At 42.6% G+C, this 27,010-nt stretch overlaps 1 protein-coding gene across 1 annotated transcript in view; it reads right to left on the bottom strand.

Moving 5' to 3' along the window:
• The window catches only part of LOC119722045 (cytoplasmic dynein 2 intermediate chain 1-like), a gene marked incomplete in the record, with an annotated part of 98,047 nt that overhangs the window by 52,236 nt on the left and 18,801 nt on the right, over positions 1 to 27,010 (bottom strand). Inside the window, 5 exon segments of the mRNA XM_038192033.1 lie at positions 443 to 502; positions 7,847 to 7,924; positions 15,066 to 15,223; positions 15,702 to 15,840; positions 26,691 to 26,741. Coding sequence (XP_038047961.1) covers positions 443 to 502; positions 7,847 to 7,924; positions 15,066 to 15,223; positions 15,702 to 15,840; positions 26,691 to 26,741 — 486 coding nt within the window.

The raw sequence follows: 27,010 nt of genomic DNA, 5'->3' as shown, positions 1-27,010 counted from the left end.
TTGGGAAATACAAATAAATTTGAGTGGCATTTTATTTGTAATTACTAATGTGAAGAGTAGGTGGTCTCCATTTATTACATCTCCCTCAATGTCAATCCCTGATAAGCCCTTGATCACGATTGGGTACATTATACTCACAACGTCACTGCTGTATCGGGAGGTGGCTTCATTCTCCTTTTTCATTGCAATCCTCAGTGCTTCCACTTCAGTGAGGTCCTTCAAATTTTAAACAAGAATTCAAGTCAGTAAGCATAAACAAATGCATAAAGAAATACAAAAACAAAGAAGTGAATCATAATCAGTCAAATAGATCAATCTTAGAATTCTGTTTGTCTTATCTATTTTCAACTTAGGTTGTGTAAACGACAGCAAAAGCGGATATCTGTGACACAAAAAGTTTGTTTGCCAATGGTTAAAAAGTATTTGTTTTTATTGGACTTACCAACTGATTGTCTTCAAATTCCGAATTGCTGGGTAATTCTTCAAAATCATCTTCATATTCCTTTCAGCCAAAAAAAAAAAGGGGTCAGTTTTTGGGGGGCGGGGCTGGCAGGCAAAAACATTTTGTAGCCGCCCCCCCCCCAAAAAAAAAACAATAAAAAATAAAACTTGCACTAGCAAAATGTAAGAATGTGACGTACATGCGAACAGTCTCCCCCTAAATGAATAGTCGTGAGAATGGTGCATTTGTACACTTTTATTTAATATAGTGTGCCTGATTGTAGGATTTTATCAGCGCTCCCCATTGAAAATATGGCGGCACGAGGCCCCCCCCCAACCCCCGATTGATTTTCGAAGGCCTAAGTGTCCTGAGAAAATAACCGTTCTACATTTCAGCACGCCTCCCTGAAACAATTTCTGGATCCACCCTGCAAGCCCCCCCCCCCCAAAAAAATAGGCTCTAGAACCACGTCTGGCTCTCTGTAGGCAGCTTTCATCAGACCAACTCAGTGCTGTCTGTAGAAGCCATGAGCCAGACCAGGTCAGTGCTATATGTAGCAGCCGAGGGTGGCACAAGCTCAGTGCTCTCTGTAGTTTTTGTCAGACCAGCTCAGTGCTCTCTGTAGGTTTTTGTCAGACCAGCTCAGTGTTGTCTTAAATAGAATTTTGTCGGACCAGCTCAGTGCTAGCGGTAGAAGCCATGCGTCAAGACCAGCTCAGTGCCGCATTTACCGGTATAGGCCTTGTCACACTGTCCAAAATCTCCGGGTTGGAACAGGTTCCACCACCGAGATTTTTTCCAACCCTCTCCCACTTCTAGAATGTCAACCCAGTTCCGACCCCCTTGGCATGCTCTAGCCGGATCAAAATCAAAATCTCAACCAGATCAAAATCGCAATTTTCGGCCTGAGCCGTGTTGAGAATGATGGTGTGAACCGCTCCGAGTTGAGTTCACTCCGCGGCAGATCCGTGTTGAGTTGAGGCGAGACATTCTACCGAAAGTGTGACACACCGTGCATATTTCCCGCCACTATACCCATCATTACCATTACAAACACCAGTCAATCACAAGCCAATATCTTCTTCATTATCATCCAAAAACGTCTCCGAGCATGGAGCATCCTTTGACGAGTCTGGGCTTGTATTACAAAATGTGCAAAAGAATTTCTAACATTAAATAGTACAAATGAAATGTGCGGAGCCATTTTGGAACTGGTATGTTGCACAACTGGTCTCATAATCAAAAATCAGACGCCCATGTAAATCGGATTCCTTCACTCTATAATTGGTCAAACCCTCTCACGTGACCAGTCTTCCTAATTATCATACTTGGGCATGCACAATACTACCAATGAGTTTGTATTTCACCGAGTAGTAAATTCAAGCTGTACACCTGCAGGTTAACAGGCCTCGTACACGTGCATCGGAATGCATTATGGGATCGAGAAAATCATCACAGCGTGCCATGCCGAATGCGATCCGTGTTGAGATTCGTAGTGTGAATACACAGTGGCCCTATCCGGATTGAACGTTACATGGTTCATGCAGCAGCCGGTTCGTGTGAAGAAAGTGTGAACATTGTGTCTCTCCAATCCATGTCAAAAACAACTCGGGATGAACTGGGTTGGTTTCAACATGGTTCGAAACGGAAAAAGTGTAAAAAGGCCTGATGTAATGATCTCGCCACGATCTGGAAATGATCTGCATTTTGATCTGGTAGCGGTCTAACAAGTTTTAACGAACTGAATAAGAAACTGATTGTTCGGGGTCAATAGAGTGGATGACGCAAAAGACTCCCAAAATAATGTCAAGAAGGAAGTTGGTCAAGAATATGAGATGGGAGGTGTTTTATTCTTAAATCTCTGCCTCATGCAAAGCTTCACCATCAAAGAGGGAGTCGGCGAGGAAAGTCCTCCTGTTGAATCACAAGTATTTCACCGCAGCAAAACACTTCACGGAAATAAGTATTTTCTGTACAAAAGTTCAAAAGACAAAGATCAACGATGCACAAAAGATCAGAGCATCAAACTCTGGTCTCATCAGACTCCAGCTGATAACCCCACTGCTTCCATAGTTCCAACTCAATTTTCCAACTAAATGTCAGTGTTTATAAACCCCAAAATTCTTCCATCTGAACTTGGTCATTGCATAAAAGAGACCAACAAGAATATTAGTAGGCCAGCCAAATGTGGAAAAGTTCTCTAGAAAATAATTTCACGACATTTTGGCAATAGCTGGCATCCATGCTAGATCAATTCTTTGAACCATAACAAACAAAATGTGGGTGAATGCCATCGTTAATTTTGACCCAAATATACCTAATTTGCATAAATCGTCAGAACCTGCCGTGTAATATATTTGCCCCCATATTTGGGTATATTATGTACTTTTTATTTTTTGAAAATTTTATTTTGTTGATTCTACTTGCACATCCTTACTTCAATAACATTTTCTAAATCATATAAGTGACTAATTGTAGACAATTCCACACCAAAGTGGACATGACACCAAAAAACTCAAATGAATGTGACTTAAGCAAATTTGGTGTCAAATGAAAGCTAAAAGCCTATATTTTTAAGATTTGGAGTCGGCATTGTATTTTTGATACATTTTGGTACCCAAAAATAGGATTATGTAATAATCCTGTTTTAATCCTAAAAATGTGGTTAACAGTGACATGAAAGTATTCTACCATTACATACACAACAATGTGTACTTACGCCATCAATTTCTGTCATGAGAAAGTATAGGTCTTGAAAAGCTGACTGCAACTTTTTTTTTACGTTTTGCGTAATTTGTTTCGCTTCGGTGACTTCTAATATTTCAGCCTTCAAAAACATCCTTCCGTTACAGAAAAAAATACATATTTTAAATTTATTTTAGAAACTTGTAGTTTGAATCAGAATGCAATGAAAGTTATTATGTAAAGCAAGTTTAGATAGGCCTTCAATATGACATTATAACTGACACTTCTGTACTTCTCGTTTTTTAATTACAATTAATTAAATCACGTTCTTCCGTTACCAAATTGGTAACGGAAGGACGGTAACGGAAGCACAAATGTTATTTTCATCAAATGTTACAACATTTGTGCTCCTGTTGAAAAATGAAAATCACTGCAAATACATGCTTGTATAATGAGCATTAAAAGAACATTTATGTGACCCACCTTCACAAAGGTGGTATAAGCAGAGCAAGGTGTTCATTACAAAGGATGGCATAGGCATGTACAACATGTGCAATGTACATATATACGGTACATGTATGTATGTATATGTACCCAAATCATAAAGCAGAAAATCAAATCATAAAGTTGCTGCCATCGCCATTCAATTTGGACAATAAGGAAAGATAAAATTTCTGTGAAGCCATTCCACAAGCAAAATAAGTCAAAAATGAGATGGCAGGAAGTACTATTGGGCACTTTCATACAATTTACATGTGTAAGACATGTGAGGTGCAATTTTTTACAAATTATGCCACAGTTAACAACCTCAGTTTGGATGTTTATAAGTTAATTATTGTTACTACCGGTACTCTAAATTGTTATAATTTGATTTCAAACATTGAATTTAGAGTTCAATTAAAAGCAACATCTAAAATTTGAAATGTTTTTGAAGCATAATCATTCGGATGCAATCAGGTCTACTGGTAGATGTTTTGAACTAAAATGTAGGCTGGTAGGCCCCCCCCCCAACCCTTTACATGTACATGTAGGTAAAACACTGAACTTATTATTAAAAGTTGTTGGTGAACATGTAACCAATATACTCAAGTGTTCAAATACTGTGTATTTTAACTTTTAAGGATTGAGGTGATGGGTTTGAAGTCTATTTCTGTAGTAGTCTTGTGTTCGTGAATTATGTGTTTTTGGTTGTTTTCATTTTTCATTTATTATAATTAATTAGAAGGCACCTATCTTTATCTCAATAGTTTCTTGGGTATAATTATTTATGCCAGGTCTGCATATTGTTGATTTCACATTCAGTTACACATTTCAGCAATTTGTTTTACTTGTATAATTAGTGTAAATTCACATTTTGTTCATGCTATGATTGAGTAAACCTTTTGTCCTTCCGTTACTGTCCTTCCATCACCAGATTACAATCCACTTAAGACGCTGTAATTATATTACCGAAACACTTAAATTCAAATGAAAGGTGGCATAGTATAGTTAAAGCTTCAGGGATTCCATTTCCTACCTTTAAAATGTAATTGCCCCATAAAATTCACAGAGTTTATGCAAAACACATGTAAGTTGGAAAACCCTTGTCCGTTTTACCGTCCTTCCGTTAGCAACCTCATTAATATTCATAATTCATGAACGAGAGGTATTCATGCCCCCAATAAGTGTGGAAATTGAAGGTAGCATTACGGCATAATTATTGTGACACTTGTTTGATGTAACTAATAACAGTGTCTGTGATACACACATTTGAAATTTTGTATAATGAGTGAAAACGTCCTTCCGTTACTGTTGAATTGCCCTTATGAGGCCATGGTAACGATCCAAAATGGCTACTATTATACCCAAAAGTTGCGTGCATTTACTTTGTCTCCAGATATCTTCATGTAGTCTTGTCAAACCTCAGTGTTCAAGTTGCAACTTTCAGTTTATCAATAAGAACAAACTGCTTGAACATGTAAATTGAATTTAATCAAGCTAAAAGTAAAACAGGCCTCCATCCTCATTGTAACTTCACAGCTCGGCAGTGTTATTTCATGACTAAATTAATTCATGCAGTCCTCAAAGTTTCTCCTTTTTTTTTGCTCTATGTAATTTTAAAGAAATGTTCTTGGTTTTAATTTAGTCCAATTTCAATTTCAAGAAAAGGGCCTGTAGGCCTACGTGTACATGTGTATTGTAAATAAAGCATCGGCACATCGGCAGCGCAGCAAGACAAATTGCATAAAACAATCATCGTAGTTCGCCATGATTGCAATTCCCTCACGGTACGACACAATTTTAAGGTGGATTCGTCATTTGGTTATGTAAAAACTTACAGGAAATAGTTGTAGATGATGACATTGAGAAACAGATATCGGGAATTGGGGTATACCTATCCCAGCGTGCCCAGCCCGTGCCCGACATGGAAGCCAGCCCCCGAAGCCACCGGCGAACCACGATCATTTTTTCCCGCTTGCACTTGGGTAAGCAACACCACCCTCCGTTTAGCTTGCCAGAGCATGTCTCAATCGAGTACTAAACTTGCCTTTTGGTAATAACTGCTGATTCTTTTTGTCCTAAAAACAAACTGATCCCCTTTAAGTGCCAAACTTATCAGATTTGTATTTTCAGTAATGCGTGTAACGTCAAAACCCAAATTTTGGATCGCAACTTTCTTCATAAAAAAAGACGTTTTATAGACGGATCCATGTCTTCAGGGGTGTTTCAATATTGTTTCAGGACTTTACATCATTTTTCGAATAAGGTCTTTACAAAAACTATACGATGACGTTCAAGAAGTCATTTTCAAACAAGGACATGTTTTGGATGCCATGTAAAGTATAATTTGAAATTTAAAAGCACGTGGAAATGCTGGCAAATGGCAAATGGTTTGTACGGAAACACACCCCATGACCAATGGTGAGGTCCAAAGAGCAGTGCACAACGTGTGTGTGGCACTTCATACACCGCATATAAGCTGCACATGCTTTTGGTAGAGAATACATCGTACATATGTTAGTTTATGCACGGATCCTACACACAAGGATTAACGACTCGGCTCAACTCCTGGTTAGATGCGTAATAACGGCCTGTACTGGTGGCAAATACCATGAATACTTTTCAACAAAGACCACTGCGCGCGGTGGCTTTCAAATTTGCAAGGCTCTTTGCCCGATCTGGCCTCGAAGTCTGTCAAGCCAGCGAATTATATTTTTGAATATTCATGAGTCTACGTTTTTGGTCTTTATTATTGAATTCTGATAAGTGATAACTACATAACCATGGTAGTGCCAAGCACAATATCTTTAGCTTTAAGATGAACAATGAGATGTCACTTTTCTTTCATCGGTTCGGCATCCTATCTCTCTAAAACTTTTTAATAAAAGCCCGTAATTAAAACGAAATTTGGGTAAACGGTGTTCTCCTCGAAATTTGACATTTATTTCCCGGGTCAATACTTCATCTATGACGACAAAAACTGCACAATACCATCTGTTATATCCTGAAGTATTTATTTTTAAAATAATTTGGAACAATTATATCTAAAATAAGAAGTAGTTTTACTTACAGTTTTATGAATATTTCCGTATTAGATGTTGTGCAAAAACCCAACACAATGGCACACCTGGAAAATTCGCGATTACGCGCCAACAGGTATTAATGCCCGTTATCACCCATCTAACCAATTAAGGCAAGTCCATTGAGTGCATTTTGTACTAGAGCTCAGAACAGTCGTTTATCCTGGTGTCTAGGATCCGTGGTATATGTAGGCAACGTATGGAGTAGGGACGGTGGGTTCTTGAGGTATGGTTCTTGAGCTTGCTGTGTCATACGGCCAGTACGCAATGTTTGCAGGCCGATGTTTAATATCGGCGCCTATCTTTTTCCCCTTTTTCCCCTCCTTTTTTTCTGTGGACTCAATTTGACTGGGGGCATGTGCCCCCGCGGCCCACCCCTGGATTCGTGCCTGCAGACAAGAGAGATCAAGATCTGTAAATTAACTTGCAAAAATGTTCGTTTTCTTGGCATTTTTACAATGTCTAATCTGACCAGTTGACAGTGCACCGCTGCCATGGATACAGCATAGCATGGATCCGTGCCTGCAGACAAGAGAGATTAAGATCTGTAAATTAACTTGCAAAAATGTTCTTTCTCCATCTGTGTTTTCTTGGCATTTTTACAATGTCTAATCCGACCAGTTGACAGTGCACCGCTGCCATGGATACAGCATAGCCATGCATGGACTGGTTACCGCATTTCCATCATGCCATCTAAATTGGCCCTTGCACGGCGCGGCAGGAACCAGTCATCGCTGCAATGAGCATTGCAGTACGCATGCGTGTTTCATATCGTCACCGCGACATCGACAATTGCGAACTAGTTATTGCGATGCTAACTTGTAAAAACTACGGAGGTTTCTTCTAAAACAATAGCGAATGTAAGTAGGAAAACAAGTAAATAGAAGCATTTTTTGATGCAAAAGTGTTGTTGAGGTGTTTTGTGAAGACAGAAAAGACAACAGGATTTTTTTTAAAATTCATTTATGTCTATTATATATTTTTTTTTTACTTGCTGATAAAATTTTTAGGGTCGCATTTTTAGGTTTTGGCCTTATCCACAACGATAATGCAACATTTTGTGAATTGTAATTTATAGATATCACAAACTCTGAGAAAAAGTCAACTGGTCTTGCCTACATATATGCAGTGCATTAATATCTGGAAAATAATCCAATACCTCAAAGTCGTCTTCATAGCCGTCATTGCCAGCAGTTGTCCAGGAATGAGTTACTTGTATTCCATTGTCTCCATCATCCTATCATGAAACAATCAAGGTATGACCTTTTAAAAGGGCCCATGACATGAATTTTACTTGAAAACATAATTTGTGCAACATTTTACTCCTCTTACATGTAAACTACGTGTATTCGCCAACCTTTTTTGGTTAAATCTTGGTGAAAAGTGGACTTCTTCAAACATTTAAAACATTTCCTTGCTTTTTCTGACAAATGAAAGTGCTGTTGGAGTGATGTCATTTCAGGAAGACACTGTTCAGTTTAGGGGTTTTCTGTTCAAATTGTGAACCCAAAATTTGCTCATTGAAAACATTTGTTAGCACTGTCATTTACGAAAACAACAACAAATCCCCAAAGGAAAAACAAAATGTTTGACACCAATAAATCCGAATTTCTAGCAACTTTTGGTGCTGAATAAAAAATCACACATTTGCTCATCAATATGCAAATTCATATTAGCATAAAAAGGCACCTTAATGCACTTAAAAATGGCAAAATGAAAATTGCAAGAAAAAATAAAAAGGATAAAAAAGTGCATACCACAACTTTATTAAAAAACCATTACATTACATGGGTCCTTTAAAAGTCCAAGTGCACCTTTGGTAATTGCATTAAATGCCAAAAATTGTGTGTTTATTACTCAGTCAATTTACAACAAAACAGGGCCTGACCTAGAACTTATTTTGAGTGTGTATGGGGACCCTACGTGCACCCCCAGCCCAGAACTAACCAACACCAATTTTTTTTTTGGTGCATTTTAGGGTCCTAAAACACATTTTGGATGTTAACATTAAAAAAATCCGATGCTCTAGTGATATCCAAGATGGCCGCCAAAATGGCCGCCGAAAATGGTAAAAACTGGGGGGAAAAAGGCATATACATACTTGTATCAGCCAAATAATGTGATAAAAGTATAAATAAAATAGTTAGTTATATGTTTTAGACCCTGAAAAACTCATTTCTGGTATTTTTTTTGCTATCATGCTTCAAATTCATAAAGGCCGCCAGTTTGACGACCGCCATATTGGTAGTATAAATAAAATGGTTAGTTATATGTTTTAGACCCTGAAAAACTCATTTCTGTGATCTTTTTTGCTATCATACTTCAAATTCAAAACGGCGGCCAATATGGCTGCCATATTGGTAAAAAATAATATGATAAAAGTATAAATAAAATGGTTAGTTATATGTTTTAGACCCTGAAAAACTCATTTCTGGTATCTTTTTTGCTATCATGCTTCAAATTCAAAACGGCAGCCAGTTTGGCGGCCGATATGGCCGCCATATTGGTAAAAAATAATATTAGCCTAATAATATGATAAAATCATAAATAAAATTGTTAGTTATATGTTTTTGGCACTCACAAATTCATTTCTGGTATATCTTTTTTGTTATCATGTTCAAATTCAAAATGGCGGCCAATATGGCGGCAAATATGGCCAATATGGCTGCTTTATTGGTAAACACTTTTGAATCACATGTACATGTAAGTATGCACGTGTATGCTCTTCACATGTACACACACATGTACATGTAATACCCATACTGTATACATAGTGAGTGTGCATTGTTATACGACACTGAAGTGGAACGCATGTTAAAGATGTAAATCCCCCCCCCCCCACAATGGTGTGGTTGGGGTCTACGAGCGAATACTTACCTGTAGAGCGAATACTACATATGCATTGTTCCCTATACCGGCAGGCAATTTGCTAAGAGTTTTACACAATAGTGCCCTCACATGTCCTACCCATGACACCCTGTGACATGCGCACTACGTTAGCGTCCTCTTTTTCTCAAGCGCTACTTGCGTAAGCACTCAAGGAATCGAGTATAGTGGGGAAGGAGGGAGGGGTGCTCTACAGGTAAGTATTCGCTCGTAGACCCCAACCACACTACTGTGTGGGGGGGAGGGGAGTCTACATCACTCTACTTACCTGTAGAGCAAATACTACATATGCATAGACTCGCACCGAGTAAGGCGGTGGGTATACGCGAATTACCGTATGTCTACAGGGGTGTAGGACATGAGGCGTGTCCAATAGGCAAACAACCCCAAACCAAAACCTACACCCCAGACGCTCTAGGCTTCACCTCGTCAGGGGAACCCAAAGAGCTCGTGCGCAAAAAGTCAGGGGGGTGTAACCATTATGGGGATGAACACATGATAGGTACACCTAATTAAACTTAATGCCCATAAAAATATATACATGTATATTTATATGCTCACCCGTTAGTGCTTCCGTGAGGCTCGACTGGCCGCCAGCAGCACTTCTCTTTCAGCCTTGCCATCTGCCTGGAGGACATCCTTCAGGTAGCATTCGGAGAACGTGTTTGGGTTCTTCCAGCAGGCTGCCTTGACGATGTCACCTAGGGGGACACCCTAAAAAAAGGCCCACGAGGTGGACACTCCCCTGACCTCATGCGCTCGAATGGGTCCCTGGGTCGCTGGCCAGCCGCCCGGTACAGAACGGATAGCTGTCACGATCCAGCGAGTGATTGTATCGCGGGACGCCGGCCCATGGGGCGGGGTCGTCGTGATGAACAATTTGTCGCGTCCCGTACGAAGTGACAAAGATGTCCGGGGGCCAAAGATGTCCGGGGGCGTAAAGGTCTCCAACTGGTTCTTTGCGAGAAAACCGGCCGTAGGGATCAGGCGGACACCCCCCGGTTCCCACCGGATGTGTCCTGTCTGCATCGATAACGAGTGTAGTTCGCTACGTCGTCGGGATGTAGCGACAGCCAATAGAAAAGCTACTTTGATGGAGAGTTGTAACAAAGTTGAGCAATTCATTGGTTCAAAGGGAGCCTTCGCCAGTGTAGATAATACGCTGAAGAGGTCCCAAGATGGGATTAATGTGCGTAATGGGGGACGAGTATTAAACATCCCCTTGATCAGTTGACTAATTGCAGGGTTGTTGGAAACGGAGGAACCGTCCGAAAATCCCTGATGGATCGCGGCAACGGCCGATCGATAATTTCTGACCGTGGCCGTCGTGAGCCCACTGTTAAAAAGGTATAGGAGGAAATCCCCCACTTCCCCTACAGAAGTATTGGGGGGATGAATGGATTGCCGTCTACACCATTTAAAGAAATGGCGTAGTCGGTTATCGTACACCTTTCTGGTTGAGGCTCTAAGGGACTGGGCTGCAATTGTTGCAGCTCGTCGCGAAAGGCCTGCTGAGCGGAGGGATCGCGTGACAATACCCAGCACGTCAGGTGAAGATCCCCCAGAGCCTGGTGACTGATTCCCGAGCTAAGCTGATAAAGGAGATCAGCCCTCCTTGGTAGAATTACCGGGCGGTGAACCAAGAGTCGGACAAGCCGGGGAAACCTAGGCTGGCGAGGCCAGAACGGGGCTATGAAGAGGATTCGACAATCCTCCTGCTCGATCTTGGTCAGCACTCGAGAAACGAGGGAGATGGGTGGGAAGGCGTAGGCCAGTAGGCCGTCCCACCGCACCGACAGCGCATCGGTCTGCCACGCATTGGGGTCTGGGCCCCTCGTGCAGTAGATCGGTAGCTGATTGTTCATTCGCGACGCGAATAGGTCCACATGCGGCCGGTCGATTAGGCGGAAGATCGACTGAGCCACCTGTGGGAGCAGTGACCAGAGCGTCGGCTGTGACGTTCTCTTCACCCAGGATGTGGACTGACGACAGTGCTATCCCGTGATGTATGCACCAGAGGGTGAGATCCCACGTTAGTGCGCACAGATGGCCTGACCGAGTGCCCCCCTGGTGATTGATGTATGCCACCACTGTGGCGTTGTCGCATCGTACCAGGACTGCTTGCCGTCTGACTGAAAATGTTTTAGGGCGTTGGTGACCGTCAGCATTTCCAGGACGTTGATGTGGGATGATTGATGTTTGGGGCCCCATACGCCCGCCACCTGTCGCGGGTGGAGGGTAGCCCCCCAGCCGTACCCTGACGCGTCAGTCGTGATCAGTACCGACGGGCGGGGCGGGCGGAAAACGCGGCCCTGCGTTATATTGGCATCGACTAGCCACCAACGAAGGTGGGGGACTAGCCAAGAGGTAGTGGGCACCAGATGGTCGATCGGGTCCCAGTGGGGTCTGTAGAAAGAAAGCAGGTGAAGTTGAATTGGCCTCATCCTCAACCTGCAAAAATCCACCAAGTCCACCAAACTGGCCATAAGGCCCAACAGCCTGAGCCAGGCTCGGGCCGGAGCCACTACCATCGGGAGGAAGAGGGACACGCACTGCCGAAGGTTCAGCAGGCGGTCCTCCGATGGACGGGCCAGTCCCCTGCGAAGATCGAGGGATGCACCTAGAAAGGTGGGAACCTGCGAGGGGACTGGATGGGATTCCTTGGTGTTCAGGTGCTGATGAGAAATCCAAGGTCGGAAACAAGGTGCCACGTTAGTTGGAGCGCCGCTTCCGTTTCCCCCCGAGAACGACCCACTACTAGCCAATCGTCGAGGTCACTTGCGCTAAGTCACTTGCGCCATGCCCCGGTGTACCGGGGAGTGGGCGCACGGAAACCGCGTCCCGACTGGGGACGCTGTTGTCCGGTATGTGGTTGTGAATAACGCGGGCCAACCGTCTTATCGGCGCGCCCACGAATTCCACCACGGGCCGCCCTGACCGGGGGGCGGCGCCGGGGAATGACAAAAGAAGGTTGTTCCTTTGTCTTGTCCGCAGTTTTCAGCTCGGCCGGTTTCTTGAGATTAATTTTCTCAGTGGCCTTGAGGCGCTTTGCTTCGGCCTCCATGGCCTCCATGGCCTCCTGGAACTTACCAGAAAATAAATCCGGGCCTGAAAGCGGAAGTTCGTCGAGACGCTTACGTGCTCCCGGTGACGGGAGGAAAAGCGCATCTAGCACATTGGCGCGGCGTGACGATGTTGCTAAGGTCGACACTCTAGCAAACTGGTCGAGAGTGGAGCACAGGCCGCGATCGAGGCAATGGAGAGCAGCCACCATCATGTCGGCTGGTATCACCGAATCTTCTTCATATCCCAGTGCCAGGTACTCTGATAGGAGAAGAAGAAAGGACGTCGCACGCATACCCATGCGTGCCGCCGAGTCCATTCTACGGGTGACATCCTCCAGTTTTCCACGGGTCTTGTCCGTAAAAGGAACTTTGGATGAAGCCGTCCCTCGGTCAGCGGCGAATTTGTCGATGGCCGAGTCCGGCAGGACTGGAGTTGAGAAATATTTCTCGAAATCCCCTGGGGGAAAATGATAATACGAGTCTACGCGCTTAGCGTAGGCACTCCATGTCTTTGCGTGCATTATCCCGTCGATGTGGTCAACGCACACGCGGTCCAGGGGCATTGTGGGAAACGCCCGGACTGATTCTGTCGGCGGTCCCAATCTCTTCTTGAATGACTGACGCTCAGGAGGAGGAGGAGGTTCGGTCCCAGCAGGAAGATTCAGAACTCTGATCATATCCTGTTGGACCAAGCGGAGTTCGGTCTCAGCCACCGATAGGCGTTGCATGGTGCGAGTCAGTTCGCTCTCGTCCGCCGAATTGTCAGAGTCCGGGGGGCGAGTTGTCACCGGGGAATGGGAACCAGGCCTCGGGGGCGAAGCAGCGCCGTCACGGTGTCCCGGTATCGAGACCCGCTCGGACTCTAGTGACACCGATGGGTGTAAACTAATACCGGGCGGGGACGCCGGTGCACGGCCCTCCGTGCACGGCATTGTCCGCTGGTCTGTAGTCACCCCACCACGGCCGTGATGACTGGCGTGTGGGGGCTGTAATTCTGGATGGGACTCCGGCGCACGGCTAACCGTGTGTGGTATGTCCCTTTGGCCCGGAGTCGGCCAACTGTGACTGTAATCTCCCTGTCGGCCCGACAATGAGGCCGCGAGGGAGTGAAAAGCCTCCAAAAAATCATCGCATGAAATCGGGTCGCCACCCTTGTGGCGTTTCCCACGGTGTGATCGGCCGGGTGACTCGCTAGAACTCGTCGAAGAATGGTGGGAACGGCGGCTCTTTTTTGATTTTTTCTTTTTTGAAGAACGACTGCGAGTAGTTGTTGAGGATTGCGGGGACACGGGGATGCACGAACAACGAATAAAATCCGATGTAGAGGGGCCAGGGACAGGCACGTAGACGTGCCAGGGACAGGCACGGTGCGTCCCGTAGCGGGGCCACCTTTTGCCGTACGTCCCTTTTTGGGTACTGCCCCGGCGTCAGACAATTTCTTTGTCTTGCCGGTGCGTTTCCCCTTCAGTTGGGCGGACCCGAGAATATTGACCGAAGACGGTGGGGTTGTACGGCCCCCCGCTTGGTCAACGGGTCCGTCAGCTCCGACAGCCGGCAGTGGCTGAAGGGGCCGACTAGGGGACTGCTGCCGCGGTGACGTACCATCACCGGTGCAGTCCCCCGAGAACTCGGTCTTGTCTGGTGGGATGTACGTCCCTCCATTATCGACACACCCAGTCCTCCCCAACTTCCTAGATTTACTCATTTTTCCAACTCACTTCACTTAGAATAACTCACTATGATAACTCTACAATAAACACTTTCTCTTTATACCTGATAAATAGGTTTCTCCCAGCAAAGAGGCATAAATAAAACAGTGAAATTCGGGTCGATCAAAATTTCACGATATACCTCGCCTGCGGCTAAGAGAAAAAGAGGACGTTAACGTAGTGCGCATGTCACAGGGCGTCGTTGGTAGGACATGTGAGGGCGCTATTGTGTAAAACTCTTAGCAAATTGCCTGCCGGCATAGAGAACAATAAGTAGTATTCGCTCTACAGGTAAGTAGAGTGATGTAGACCTAAGTAGTTTTTTGGTAATTTGTTTTTATTTTTTTATTTTTTTGAGATACTGACTAAAAGCAATTCTGACTTGAGTCAAGTCTACTTTACACGGCAATTAATATCAGAATATCTTTTCCCTGACTTGTCACTTTAACATTTTTCCATAACTTTTCCAGGTCTGGAAACTGATATATCCAAATTTCTATTTTCCAGGTTTTCAATGACCATGGGAACCCTGTACCTAGCATAAAAACATGCATAAGTTTACTTTGCAACATTTTAAAACTGAAACTGGCAGTAAGTTTGGATAAGCAGAAAATATGACATTACATGTACATGTATGTATAGCAGAGTCACTGGGATCTGGTCGCTAATACCAGTTTCTACAAACCTGGGTACATTTACTCATTTTGAAAAGCCTCACCTCAATTTGTCTTCTTTTTTCCTTTTCTCGTTCTTTCTTGATAAAATCATCTTTTTTAGATCTTTTTCCTTTGTCTTCTGTTTGGTTAAGCCTATCTGCCTCTGAATGATTTATGTCATCTCTATTCCGACTTCTAGCTTCATCATAATCAACACTCCCTAAAAAAAATAGAAAGATCTGGTAACTTCCACACACTCTCTTCAAGCAGGCCAACTTGGCAAAGGAAGGATTTTGGAGGTAAAAATTGATTTATTACACTGCAAAATCGAGAATTTTGTTTGGCAAACATTAACATTGTTTTAATGTAATCACCTTTTGGGTTTTTTTTTGTCTTTTGCTTTGAGATTTGCAAGACAGGTTATCAGAATGCAAACATGCCGGTATCTTGCTTGCCATATATGCATAGATTTGGATATTCTGCTTACAGGTGCTAGACTTACCAGATTTAGCAAAAATTTTCCAATCAGCATAAATTCTTTGCACCTGCAACCTCCGGAGTACTGTACCAGAGATCAGAGGTTTAAATTTCACTCTGGTCAATTTCTGTTAAAGATATAATTTTATTTTACAAATCATCTGTAATTTACAGGGGAAAAATGCACATCCCAAAACACAACTGTATTAAAGTACACTTACTGTGACCTTTCTCAGGTGCTTTTTGCGGTTGATTGTATTTCAAATGTTTCTCTCTTGCCCCCTCCTTCCTTCTGTCATCTTTGTCCTTTTTTCTGCTTTTAGCATGCTTATGTCTTTTCTCTGAATCATCCATTGCATTCTGTATAAAGAAAATATACAGTGAATAAAATAAAACTTTGGGGTTTCATGCACTGAACCTATAAACACATAGGCCTCTAATCACTGACCAAATCATTTTGTGGACTTAAGAGTAATTTAGACACCGTTTAAAATTCCCTTAAAACACTGGTTGAACTCGATTTGGTGTAATTTTCTTGCTAAAACGATGTCTGAACGTTTTTTTATTTAGACCGAATTGGGTTCAACTCGAAAATAAAACGGCAACTAATTAATCTGCACAATACACAGCCTTGCAGTTAGAGCCATAGTCGAAAATCTATTTAAGCTGTTGTGCATTTTAAACGTATATCTGTTTATCCCTTCTACTTAATTTGTGCGCATGTGCCAAAATCTTGGTAATGCCAGTGGTTTGTCAAAATGGCATCACCATGAAGACAAAAGACTTGTCAATTTTCATCTGAAAACATCATACCTTTTGACAAGATTAAGTGAAATACATGCGAAATACAAACACAGACATGTTTGCCAGGTTTAATAATATTGGGGAAGAAACCCCACAGACAAAGTTTGCTAATTCAATGATAAGCAGTTTATTTAAAGTCAATTAAATTGATTCAAATGTTGATCACACTATTTAATACATTCTTGTGGACACATTATAGGCCTACTGTCCTCAAGCTTTGAAGTCTCACGTGATTCTGAATGGAGGTACATTGTAATGGTGAGGTAGAATCTCCAAGTTAAACCAGAAACACAAAGTTTGATTAGGATTCTACTGATCCTTTACCGTGATGAGCCACGTGCCACCCACCCTATTTTCTCTTTTTAGGGACATGGGTAATGCTCCCCCACCCTGGTCATTGATACCAATGTAATGTGCATACATACTTTTATTATCATTTATGTAGAATTGTAGGCTTCCAAGTCACAGTGTTTTATTATACTTTTGTCAATCCTGGCCAGCTTGGATTGGGTTGTTTTTGTTTATTTTTGTGGATTGCTTGTTGTATTTTGTAATTTGGCCGAATAAATAATAATAATGATAATGATAATAACTTGATTTAGGGTAAACTAGGGTAAAAAATGCCTGATTTTTAAGTTTTTGTTAAATATCTCAGTACAACTTGGAGACACTAGGAAATAAATATGTGGTTTTATGCAATACATGTCTCCTCTATCAGGCGCAAATATAATATCATGGTCATAATATTGATAAGGGGAAATTTGCCCCCCTTTTTGGGAGGAAGTTTGGTGGGCGTTTTTACCCGGGCCTCGGGGTAAAAACGCCCACCCACATAAAGAAATGTCTATACCACAGGTTTCCCTGTAGTATAGTCATATTTTTGTAATTAATTTAATATTGAGGGATACTTCATCAAGTACAAATAACTTTTCAAACACAGCTGGTTAATTATAACTACAAACTTGATCATTTGAAACAGGTATTTTTATGTTGAAGGAAGTGGAACATTAGCATACATAATTTGCCCATAACAAACTTGTAGGGTTACATACATGTAAAATACCTGCCAACATTGAAAATCTAGCATAGTTCCATGTTATTAGGCATATGTTTCTAGCCTACGGTACTGCTCAGGGCTTGAATTGAACGACGGCCACGACGGCCAGTGCCGTCGTTGCCTTCTTACTGGCCGAGGTGCCCCACAAAAAATCCCTGTCTTCACGGCCAGTTTTGCCTTGCCCCATAATTACCTTGGCCGCCGTGCCCTTTTTGCAAAAACATGCATCAGCCTATTAAAACCACTACAATTCTTGATTCCAGTTGTTTTTCCACAAATTGACAATGTATTTCGATGCCATGCCAGCCCAATCAGTTGTCTTAATATCTCGCTGAATCAATCACACGCGCGCAGTACGGCCGTGGCCGTCCCGCCATACGCCGTCGATTCCCCACTGTACGATGTACACACACGTACGTTCTGTACATGTACGTATGTACACTGACAACTGAATCTCCAGTTCCTGTATGTGCCGATACTTCAAGTAGCGACACCCCCGCCGCAAAAATATATGTCAGTATTCGTACACACACATACCAGCAGGAGTACGTACGGCAGATCTTACGTGCAGTCAACCGACTTTCTTTTTCCCAGTGCTTGCATGCGCGGTACAGAACGCATTAATGTTCGTGTACGAGGCAAACGAGCTTGGGGCATAGTCAAAACACGCGTGCACGTGCGTTCCGAATTCCGATTGTCAAAAGCGGACATTGTAAATGGCGATCGTGTATTAATTATGGGCCTGATTCCCGTAAGAGAACAAAATCAACTTTTAATCCACTTTAAGAACATGCAGGTAGGTTATAGATAGAGGGAAGGGTTTCGAATTTTGAGGGGAATTTGGAGGGAAAACGACAACGAAAAAACGCAACACGAAAATAGAGATGGCGATCGCATGTCACCAACCATAATTTTAACTGCTTTAAAAAACGTAATTTCTATCCCCAAAAAGTGTTCAAAATTACAAAACAGGTGCAATATAAGCTGAGAGAAGTCCGCTTTAGGTTGAAAAGGTACTTTTTTGAATGATAAAAACACCTTTGGCTCAAATTTGATCGAAACTAAAGGGGGGCCCTAAACTACATGATCGCTAATATAAATGCGCATTTCTTTTAACCGGCCTCTGTGCCCCTTCTGCAGATATTAGTTTGGCCTTGGTGCCCTCCCGACTGGCCGTGGTGCCCTCTATAATTTTGCTCCATTCAAGGCCAAAGTGGCCTTGCCCTAAAAATTCCCAAATTCAAGGCCTGACTGCTGATAACCTAAGGCTTTATCAAAGGAGAACTACTAAGATATGCACATTTCTGTAACAACGAGACAGATTTCTTGGAGAAAGGAAATGCGTTCATGGAGAAACTTACTCTGTAACCACAAAAAAAAGAGGAAATTGCCAGTCATAAAAGACATTAAATTTGAAAACTGTGAGTGTGAGCAATACATCATGAATGAAACACTACCAAAAGAACTACCTCTAGTCTTCAAGATAATCTACACACCACACATCAAAACCCAGCAGCTAATTAAAGCATTGCTGAAAGAATGGCATTTAATTTCGGAACACCCGAAATTATGCAATCTGTTTCCCAGCAAACCAATTCCTGCCTATAAAAGGGCGAAAAATCTGAAAGGTTTACTTGTCAAATCAATGTTTATCAATAACTGGGAATTGGACTCATTACAAGGTTTACACAAAAGTGTATTAGATGCACTTATCTACATGTTTGCACTCCTACATTTGACACGACTTTAGCTGAATATTAAATACCGGTATTGGCTTACTACTGATGAAGCTCTGCTATTAGAGCATGAGAGCAGAAACCGGTCTAGTCGGGTCTTAGAACCATTTCTAGTCATTTTACTTAAAAATAAAAGTACGTTCAAATCACCATAGCTCTAGGTGTTATTTTGTTTTTTCCTTGAGAAAATGCCATGATCTCATGATTTCTCGGGCATTCCCTACCAAATGCCAGATACCTTACCACTAAGTAATGTCCGTTAGTGATACCGCCTACATGTACCTCCCCACTTCACACAATACACTGTTCAATATTTTTGTGGTAGAACTCTTATAGCTAATACTTACTCATACAAGAAACATATAGGCCTATGGCTGTAGAAAGTTGTAATAGTGAGGTTTTGAAGATAAATGAGGCTGCAAAAGTGTTTGATGTCAAGGAAAGAACTGGGCGTTTTTACCCCGAGACTCCTGATTTTGCCCGGGGTAAAAACGCCTACTCAGAAAACATAATTAAGCAAATGTAAAAATATCTGTTATTATTTTAATCATTTGTAATTATGTAACAAACCCTTCTTACTGTAACATATATCAACTAAAGAATAATAAAAAATAAAATACTTTTTTTTATAAAATAATTGTAAGCGATATACATGTTATACAGCAGTTTCAGCATTTTTCTTTTGTGTGACGTGACACTTTTAACACTGAGCACAGCGCTACTAACTGGCGGTTCCTCATCATGCTCTCGCCCGTGTACCCAGACCTAACAGACGAAGTGGTAGTGTCGGCTTGTTACATGTATCGAAATGGATTCCCCCAAATCAAGGGTGATTTGGGAGTCCGCGAAGGGAAGATACTTACCTGTTTAAACCTACAATTGCATATTTATCTAGCCGTAGGCTTTCACGCTAGATTCTTTTTACCACACCGCAATAGCGCCCTCCATCGTCCATGGTCCCTAACTCGGTCCATTAAGCCAACTCGTCCTCTTTTTCTCGAGGTGTGGGTAAAAAGACACAGTAAAAGCCGAACCCAAGTGGGGAAGGAGGGTGGGAGGTTTAACAGGTAAGTATCGTCCCTTTGCGGACTCCCAAATCACCCTTGATTTGGGGGAGTCCACTTCAGGGACTCCCTTACCTGTTAAACCTACAATTGCATAGACTGGCACCGTAAAAAGGAGAACGGTCAACGGGTGAGGCGCAAGGTAACAATAAAACAACAAATCCTTGGTAAAAGAGATAAATATCGTCCCTTCGCGCTCTTCCGAATTTCTTTAAGCAAGATGGAAAGAAAGGAAGCCAACTCACCGAAAAATATAAATCCCAGAGTGAAGTGATAGAAACAACTCATCACTCCTGGGGGGCTGTCATAGAAGGCTGGAGTACACTCAGAGCACTACGGCCGACTCTGCCTCCAGATGACTCGACATCTTTGAGGTAGCATGACATAAAAGTAGTTGGAGTTTTCCAGGCTGCAGCCTGTAAAATATCTTTGAGAGGAACACCCTTAAGGAAGACCCACGACGTGGCCATGGATCTCGTCTCGTGAGCATTCACCGCCTGAGCTTCTGCTGTCAGGCATGGCCAGGAACTAAAGGATGAGCGTATCGCCCTTACAATCCATCGAGAAATGGTATCTGGCGAGACAGCCTTATACGGACTGGTAGTAGTAATGAACAGTTGGGAAACATTACCTCTGAGAGACTTGGTACGAGCAATGTACCACTTTAAAGCTCGTACCGGACACCATAGTCTGTCCTCTGCTACTGAGGACAAGGACTTAATTTCAGGAATAAAAATATCAGGGGGCGTATAAGACGGGGTTTGATTTTTGGCCAGAAAGGACATGTTGGGAACCAGACGAACACCACCTGGTTCCCATCGAATATGACCTGGATCAATAGAGAAAGCATGGATCTCACTCCGTCTCCTAGCAGTGGCCGTAGCCACAAGGAAGGCCGTATTCACAGCTAAATCTATAGCTGCGGCCTCAGATAAGGGTTCAAAGGGTGGCTTAGACAATGCTTGAAGGACCCCCCCCCCCAAGATCCCAAGTCGGAAAGAGTTTCTTGTTTGGAGGACTCTCAATGAACATACCCTTAAGCATTTTGGTTAGAGAGTTATTATTAGAGATGGTATTACCATCTGGAAACCCAGCATGAGCTGATGCAAGAGCTGAACGATAGCCTCGAATAGTCGCCACCGTGAGGCCCTGATTGAAAAGTTTCATAAGAAAATCACCAACATCTTTCAAAGGTGCTGAGCACGGATCCACCGAGTCGACTCTGCACCATCTATAGAAATGTTGAAGGCGGTTGTCGTAAGTCTGTCTAGTGGATTTTCGACGGCCTCTGGCAACCATGTAGGCAGCGTCTGCTGAAAGGCCTGCTGATCAGAAAGAATGCTGGACAACATCCAACACGTTAAGTGGAGATTTTCTGACCCCAGGTGAAAAATCTTCGACCGAGGTTGGCAAATGAGGTCCGCTGGTTGTGGAAGTAAGACTGGGGGATGTACAAGAAGGCAAATAAGTCTTCGGAACCATGCTTGGCAAGGCCAAAAGGTTGCAATGAGAAGAACCCTGCACGCTTCCGCTTCTATCTTGGTTAGAACTCTTGGAATTAGTGAGATCGGAGGGTACGCAAAAGCCTACATGTTTGTCCAATCGATCGATCGAGTATACCGGCAGCTGGTGGTTTAGGGCTGACGCAAACAGATCTATGTGAGGTCGGTCGAATTTCTTGAAGATAGCCTCAACCACAGTTCGATGAAGAGTCCACTCTGTGGGGATAACCTTGCCCCTGGATAGGCCGTCTGCCAGGGTGTTCACTTTCCCTGCGAGGTGAGATGCAGATAGTCGCACCTTGTTCGCTAGGCACCAACATAAACATAACGGGGGGACCGAGTCCCCCCCTGTCAGTTGACATACGAGACGACTGTCGAGTTGTCGGACATGATCCGAACATGATGACCTGTCACCAGTTTGGAAAAATGAATTAGAGCTTGTTGGACTGCTAACAACTCTAGAGCGTTGATGTGATATAAACTCTCTTCTGGGGACTACATTCTGGCTGTGGTCTCTGCTCCCAAGTATGGATCCTTGTATGGATGCGTCGGTCGTCAGAATCAAGGTGGGTTGAGGTCGAGGGAAGGTCACTCCGCAACTGAGGTTTACCCGTTGGCGGCACAAGTTGAGATGTTGAAGTGCTAGGGGCCGAATCGGAACCAAAAGCGAGAGAGAATCTCGTTTCGGACGATACAAGGCCAGGAGATGGAGTTGTATGAGAAGCATTCGCATTCTGCACCAAGGAATGAGGTCCACTAGACTTGCCATTAGTCCCAGAAGGCGTAACCAGGCCATTTACCTTTAACTCACCACAGTGACCTTGACCTTTTGACCTTTTGACCCCAAAACCAATCCCAACTTGCCTACTCCCAAGGGCAACCCCCTACCAAAGTTACAATCCCAAACAACATTTCTAACTCAAGTTATCATCTGGAAACTAAGCTGCCCGGACGTTCGTCGGTGTTTACGAGGGTATACTTGTGTGTCTTTCTTTTTGTACAGAATGTATTTGTATGTCATTTTTACCCCTCAGCCGAGAGGCTCGAGGGGTATTGTCATCGCCTACGGCGTCCGTCCGGCTGGCTGTCCGTTCTGACCATACCACCCTTGTGGGGTGATGTTCCTTTCAGGACACATCACCCCACTTTTTTCACAATAGAAAAACATCACCCCAGAAGGGAATCTTTAGAAAAAGGGATAATGGGAACACAATGCTATCACCCCACAATTCCGTCTGGCTGGAACGTCCGTTCTGACCATACCCCCTTGTGGGGTGATGTTCCTTTCAGGACACATCACCCCACTATTTTCACAATAGAAAAACATCACCCCAAAAGAGAATCTTTAGAAAAAGGGATAGGGGGCCTAATGGGAATACAATGCTATCACCCCACAATTCCGTCTGGCTGGAGCGTCCGTCCGTATGTCAGTGCGTACCGGACGGACGGACGCAGTAGGCGATGACAATACCCCTCAAGCCTCTCGGCTGAGGGGTAAAAAATTGCACCTCACATGTCTTACACATGTAAATTGTATGAAAGTGCCCAATAGTACTTTCTGCCATCTCATTTTTGACTTAATTTGCTTCTGGAATGGCTTCACAGAAATTGTATGTCTATGTACGAGTACATAGACATACATACATTTGTACATGCCTGTGCCATCCTTTGTAATGAACACCTTGCCCTGCTTATACCACCTTCGTGAAGGTGCGTCACATAAATGTCCTTTTAATGCTCATTATACATGCATGTATTTGCAGTGATTTTCATTTTTCAAACATGAGCACAAATGTTGTAACATTTGACCCAAATAACATTTGTCCTTCCGTTACCGTCCTTCCGTTACCAATTTGGTAACGGAAGGATGCGATTTAATTAATTTTAATTAAAAAACGAGAAGTACAGAAGTGTCAGTTATAATGTCATATTGAAGGCCTACCTAAACTTGCTTTACATAGTAACTTTCACTGCATTCAAACGGCAAGTTTTTAAAAATAAATTAAAAACAAGAATAGTGTTAAAAAACACAAATGCCCCGCAACCATGCCTATTTCCATGACATAACACCACTCTATTAACATCAACTTACCTGGATCACATGGAACGTTCATTGACATCGTTATTGAGGGATTTGGTTCAAATTGGACGGGTGGTTTTTAAATTTAAAAAAAGAAAAGAAATGATATACCCCTAGAGGGCGCCCTTTCAGATGACATCATAATTTTTGTGTCCTTTATTCCTTTCATAACACTTTCATAATTTATTTGAATATAGATAAAAAGCTTCCGCTTTCGAGTTATATTAAATTTTTATTGCACTTCCGGTAATACCAGAAGTTAAAGTCAAACGGTTTTGTGCCCGGGAAAAAGAATTGTTGCCCGAGGCACCAATTAAAACCTGCTCGAAAAACGAATACGATACTCTATTTAGTTCTAAAGCTGAAACTTTTTTCTCAAATTTGGCTCTTAAATTGATTGCAATTTGACACCTGATGACATCACGGTGACATCAGATAATTTTTTACATCTTGGGATGGGGGTTCAAGTTCATACCAGGTTTAATCATATCCCCTAAATCGTTTGGGGAAAAAAATGGTTCGGTTTGAGTTTTAAGCTTCTGTCTGCATTTTTATTTCACAAATACTTTAAAGGGAAAATACAACATTTGCAAACATCAAAAAATAAAACTACCAAATCATTTTGAAATACCTTGCTGGACTGTTAGTGAATGACAGTGTAAAGCATCCTGTAAAATCATGGCACCTGGTATACTGTCATTTTCAAGAAAAGTGGTATTTTTGTATCAATTTCCAACGCTGATCGGCCGATCAGCGTTGGAAACAACTGGCTTTTTTTTCAAATACTGGCCCCAATTGACCATAGCACTTGTTTGCAATCGATTACAAACCTATGAACGGGTACGAGCCAGCTAAACTGGTTCCCTGACCTTACAATTCCCCAATGTATGTAAACTGCTCTGTTTCTTTTTATATGGAGTCAGGGAACCAGACTACAGGAAAATGATCGTTTTTCTTGGTTTTTATAGCATTTTCGAACCAAAAACCTCCAAAAAGTCAGTGTAACTATATTTGCTATAAATTTCCAACCCCCCAATTCCATCCATTCCTGGAAATTACAGCAAAAGCAAATGATGTATATTCCCTTTAACCTTCTGGTTGACCCGGAAGTAAAGGTCAAGCGAGTTCAAGTACAGACAAAAAATGTTTATCAATGAATGGTCTATCTGAATACAACGTATGAACATGATTGATTATTTTGTTTGAGAGTTATAAGTGAAAGATGTTCGTCATTTTTTTCAACAAAAATCGCTTGTAATTTGACACCCGATGACGTCATCATGACATCAGAGTTATATGCACCACTAGGAATGAGGGTCAATATATGTTAAAGTTAACAAGTACATACCATATACCGTTTAGGGAAAAAAACACAGAGAATTATTGTCCAGAAAAAAGAAAGAAAGATAGAAAGAAGATTTATCAGAATTATTCTAAACAGTGGTCAAGTTGTGCCCGACCACTCAATGACAAGGATCTACCGTATATCAGTGGTATAAAACAAATATTGAGTGGCTTTAAATTGTGAATTGAGAGGAATATTATCTCTCGGTAAAATCTGGACTTTCAGTTCAGCTTAACCATTTAACACTGCGTTCCGACTTGAATTGTGAAAAGGTGGATCAAGATCCGGCATTTTGGTGTGATTGTTATCTTACCGCAACAAAACCGCAAGTCGCGTTCCCACTTATGCTTGATCCACCTTTTTGAACGGAAATGTCGAGTCTGAAAGGTCACTGAGTTCAGTATTACGCATGCGCTAGCTTGCTGAGCGCGCTCTGTGGGAGTACAATTGCATGTTGTTGCATGCTAGGATGGGTCAATTTTCAAACAGCGCTATCAGAATTCACCGACATAAATTACACGAATTCACCGACATAAATCACGGATCCGTAATAGATCCTTGCATAAATTAACTATTGAAATCGAAAAGCGCTGCTCATTGTGTGATGTCACATTCTCGCGGTTGAAACCAATGCATTGATAAGGAATTCCCCAGTTCTGAAGCTTCTCATTGGTTAAAAATGGTCACATGATGTACTACGACATCATTTTCCAATTTTCTATAATCAATTCTACAGATTTGTCACCTCTGTACGTACCGTGTTATCGGCACTATTCTCATCGCATACTCGTAAACTTTTCTATGATTCTGTACTGTGCCAAAGTGACGTGTTTTTGGCGAGTGCGGGCTTTACACTAACACAGAGTTATTTATGAATGTAAAAATAAGTAAAATTCACAAAAGAAAAAGGTTTGAAACGGACGAATACCCAACGAAAATTGTACAAGGCCTAGTGTAGCTTTATTAGGATATACCACGTGCGCTGCATGCATGCATCATGCATGCGTCGTGACACATTTTGCAAGCCTGTAGTTCGGCAGTTGTTTATTGTGCATGTTGTGCAAACTGGAATTTTTCTTACGAGCTACATGCCTAAAAACGTGTTTCTTCATTCATAAGACCGCACAATTTTCGTGCCACTCGTGCACCGGGCGGATGTTGACAGGTCAAATTGCCGCATCAGATCCACCTTTTGCATTCCCATTTGAGCATGATCTGCCAATTGCAGGATCTGATCCACCAATTGGGGGATCTGTATCCTAGTCCAGAGGTTGATCGAGAAAGGTGGATCTGATCCTGATCCACCTTATAAAGGTTAGCGTTCCCATTACACACAATTGCTGGATCTGATCCACCAATTGGGCGATCTGATTCGGCAATTTGGCAAAAGGTGATCAGATCCCCCAATTGGTGGATCTAGTGGGAACGGGGTCTCAGTTAGAGAGAGTTGGCTGTATGGCTTGTTTGAATTGTAGCCATCTTGGAGGTGTGTGCTTATTTGTCAATGGGGACACGCATGAGTAGACCTCTTGTGCATTCATTGTTTAATGAATAAGCTTCAAAACCTCCAAGATGGCTGCTGAATGCAATCAAGCCATACTCAATGATCCTTGTAATCTTACCTTGATGGACCTTTCCAACTCATCAGCCTTCCATGTGTCTTCTTTGCTTTTCTACATTAAAAATAGAGCGTAAAACAATGACACTTAGTGGGAGCACTTTCAAAAAATAACAGCGTTGCTGTTGAAACCCCTCAGCCAAAGTTTGTCGAAAAGGGCAAACTGACATTCCATGCAGAAACCATTAACTCACCACAGTGACCTTGACCTTTGACCTTTTGACCCCAAAACCTATCCCAAAGTGCCTACTCCCAAGGGTAACCCCCTACCAAAGTAAGACACCAAAATCTCATTTCTAACAAGTTATCATCCAAAAACCATTT

The sequence above is a fragment of the Patiria miniata genome, unplaced genomic scaffold (genome assembly GCF_015706575.1).
Source record: "Patiria miniata isolate m_02_andy unplaced genomic scaffold, ASM1570657v1 HiC_scaffold_14, whole genome shotgun sequence".
Lineage (NCBI taxonomy): Eukaryota > Metazoa > Echinodermata > Asteroidea > Valvatida > Asterinidae > Patiria > Patiria miniata.
This window is presented reverse-complemented; position numbering and strand designations above follow the sequence as displayed.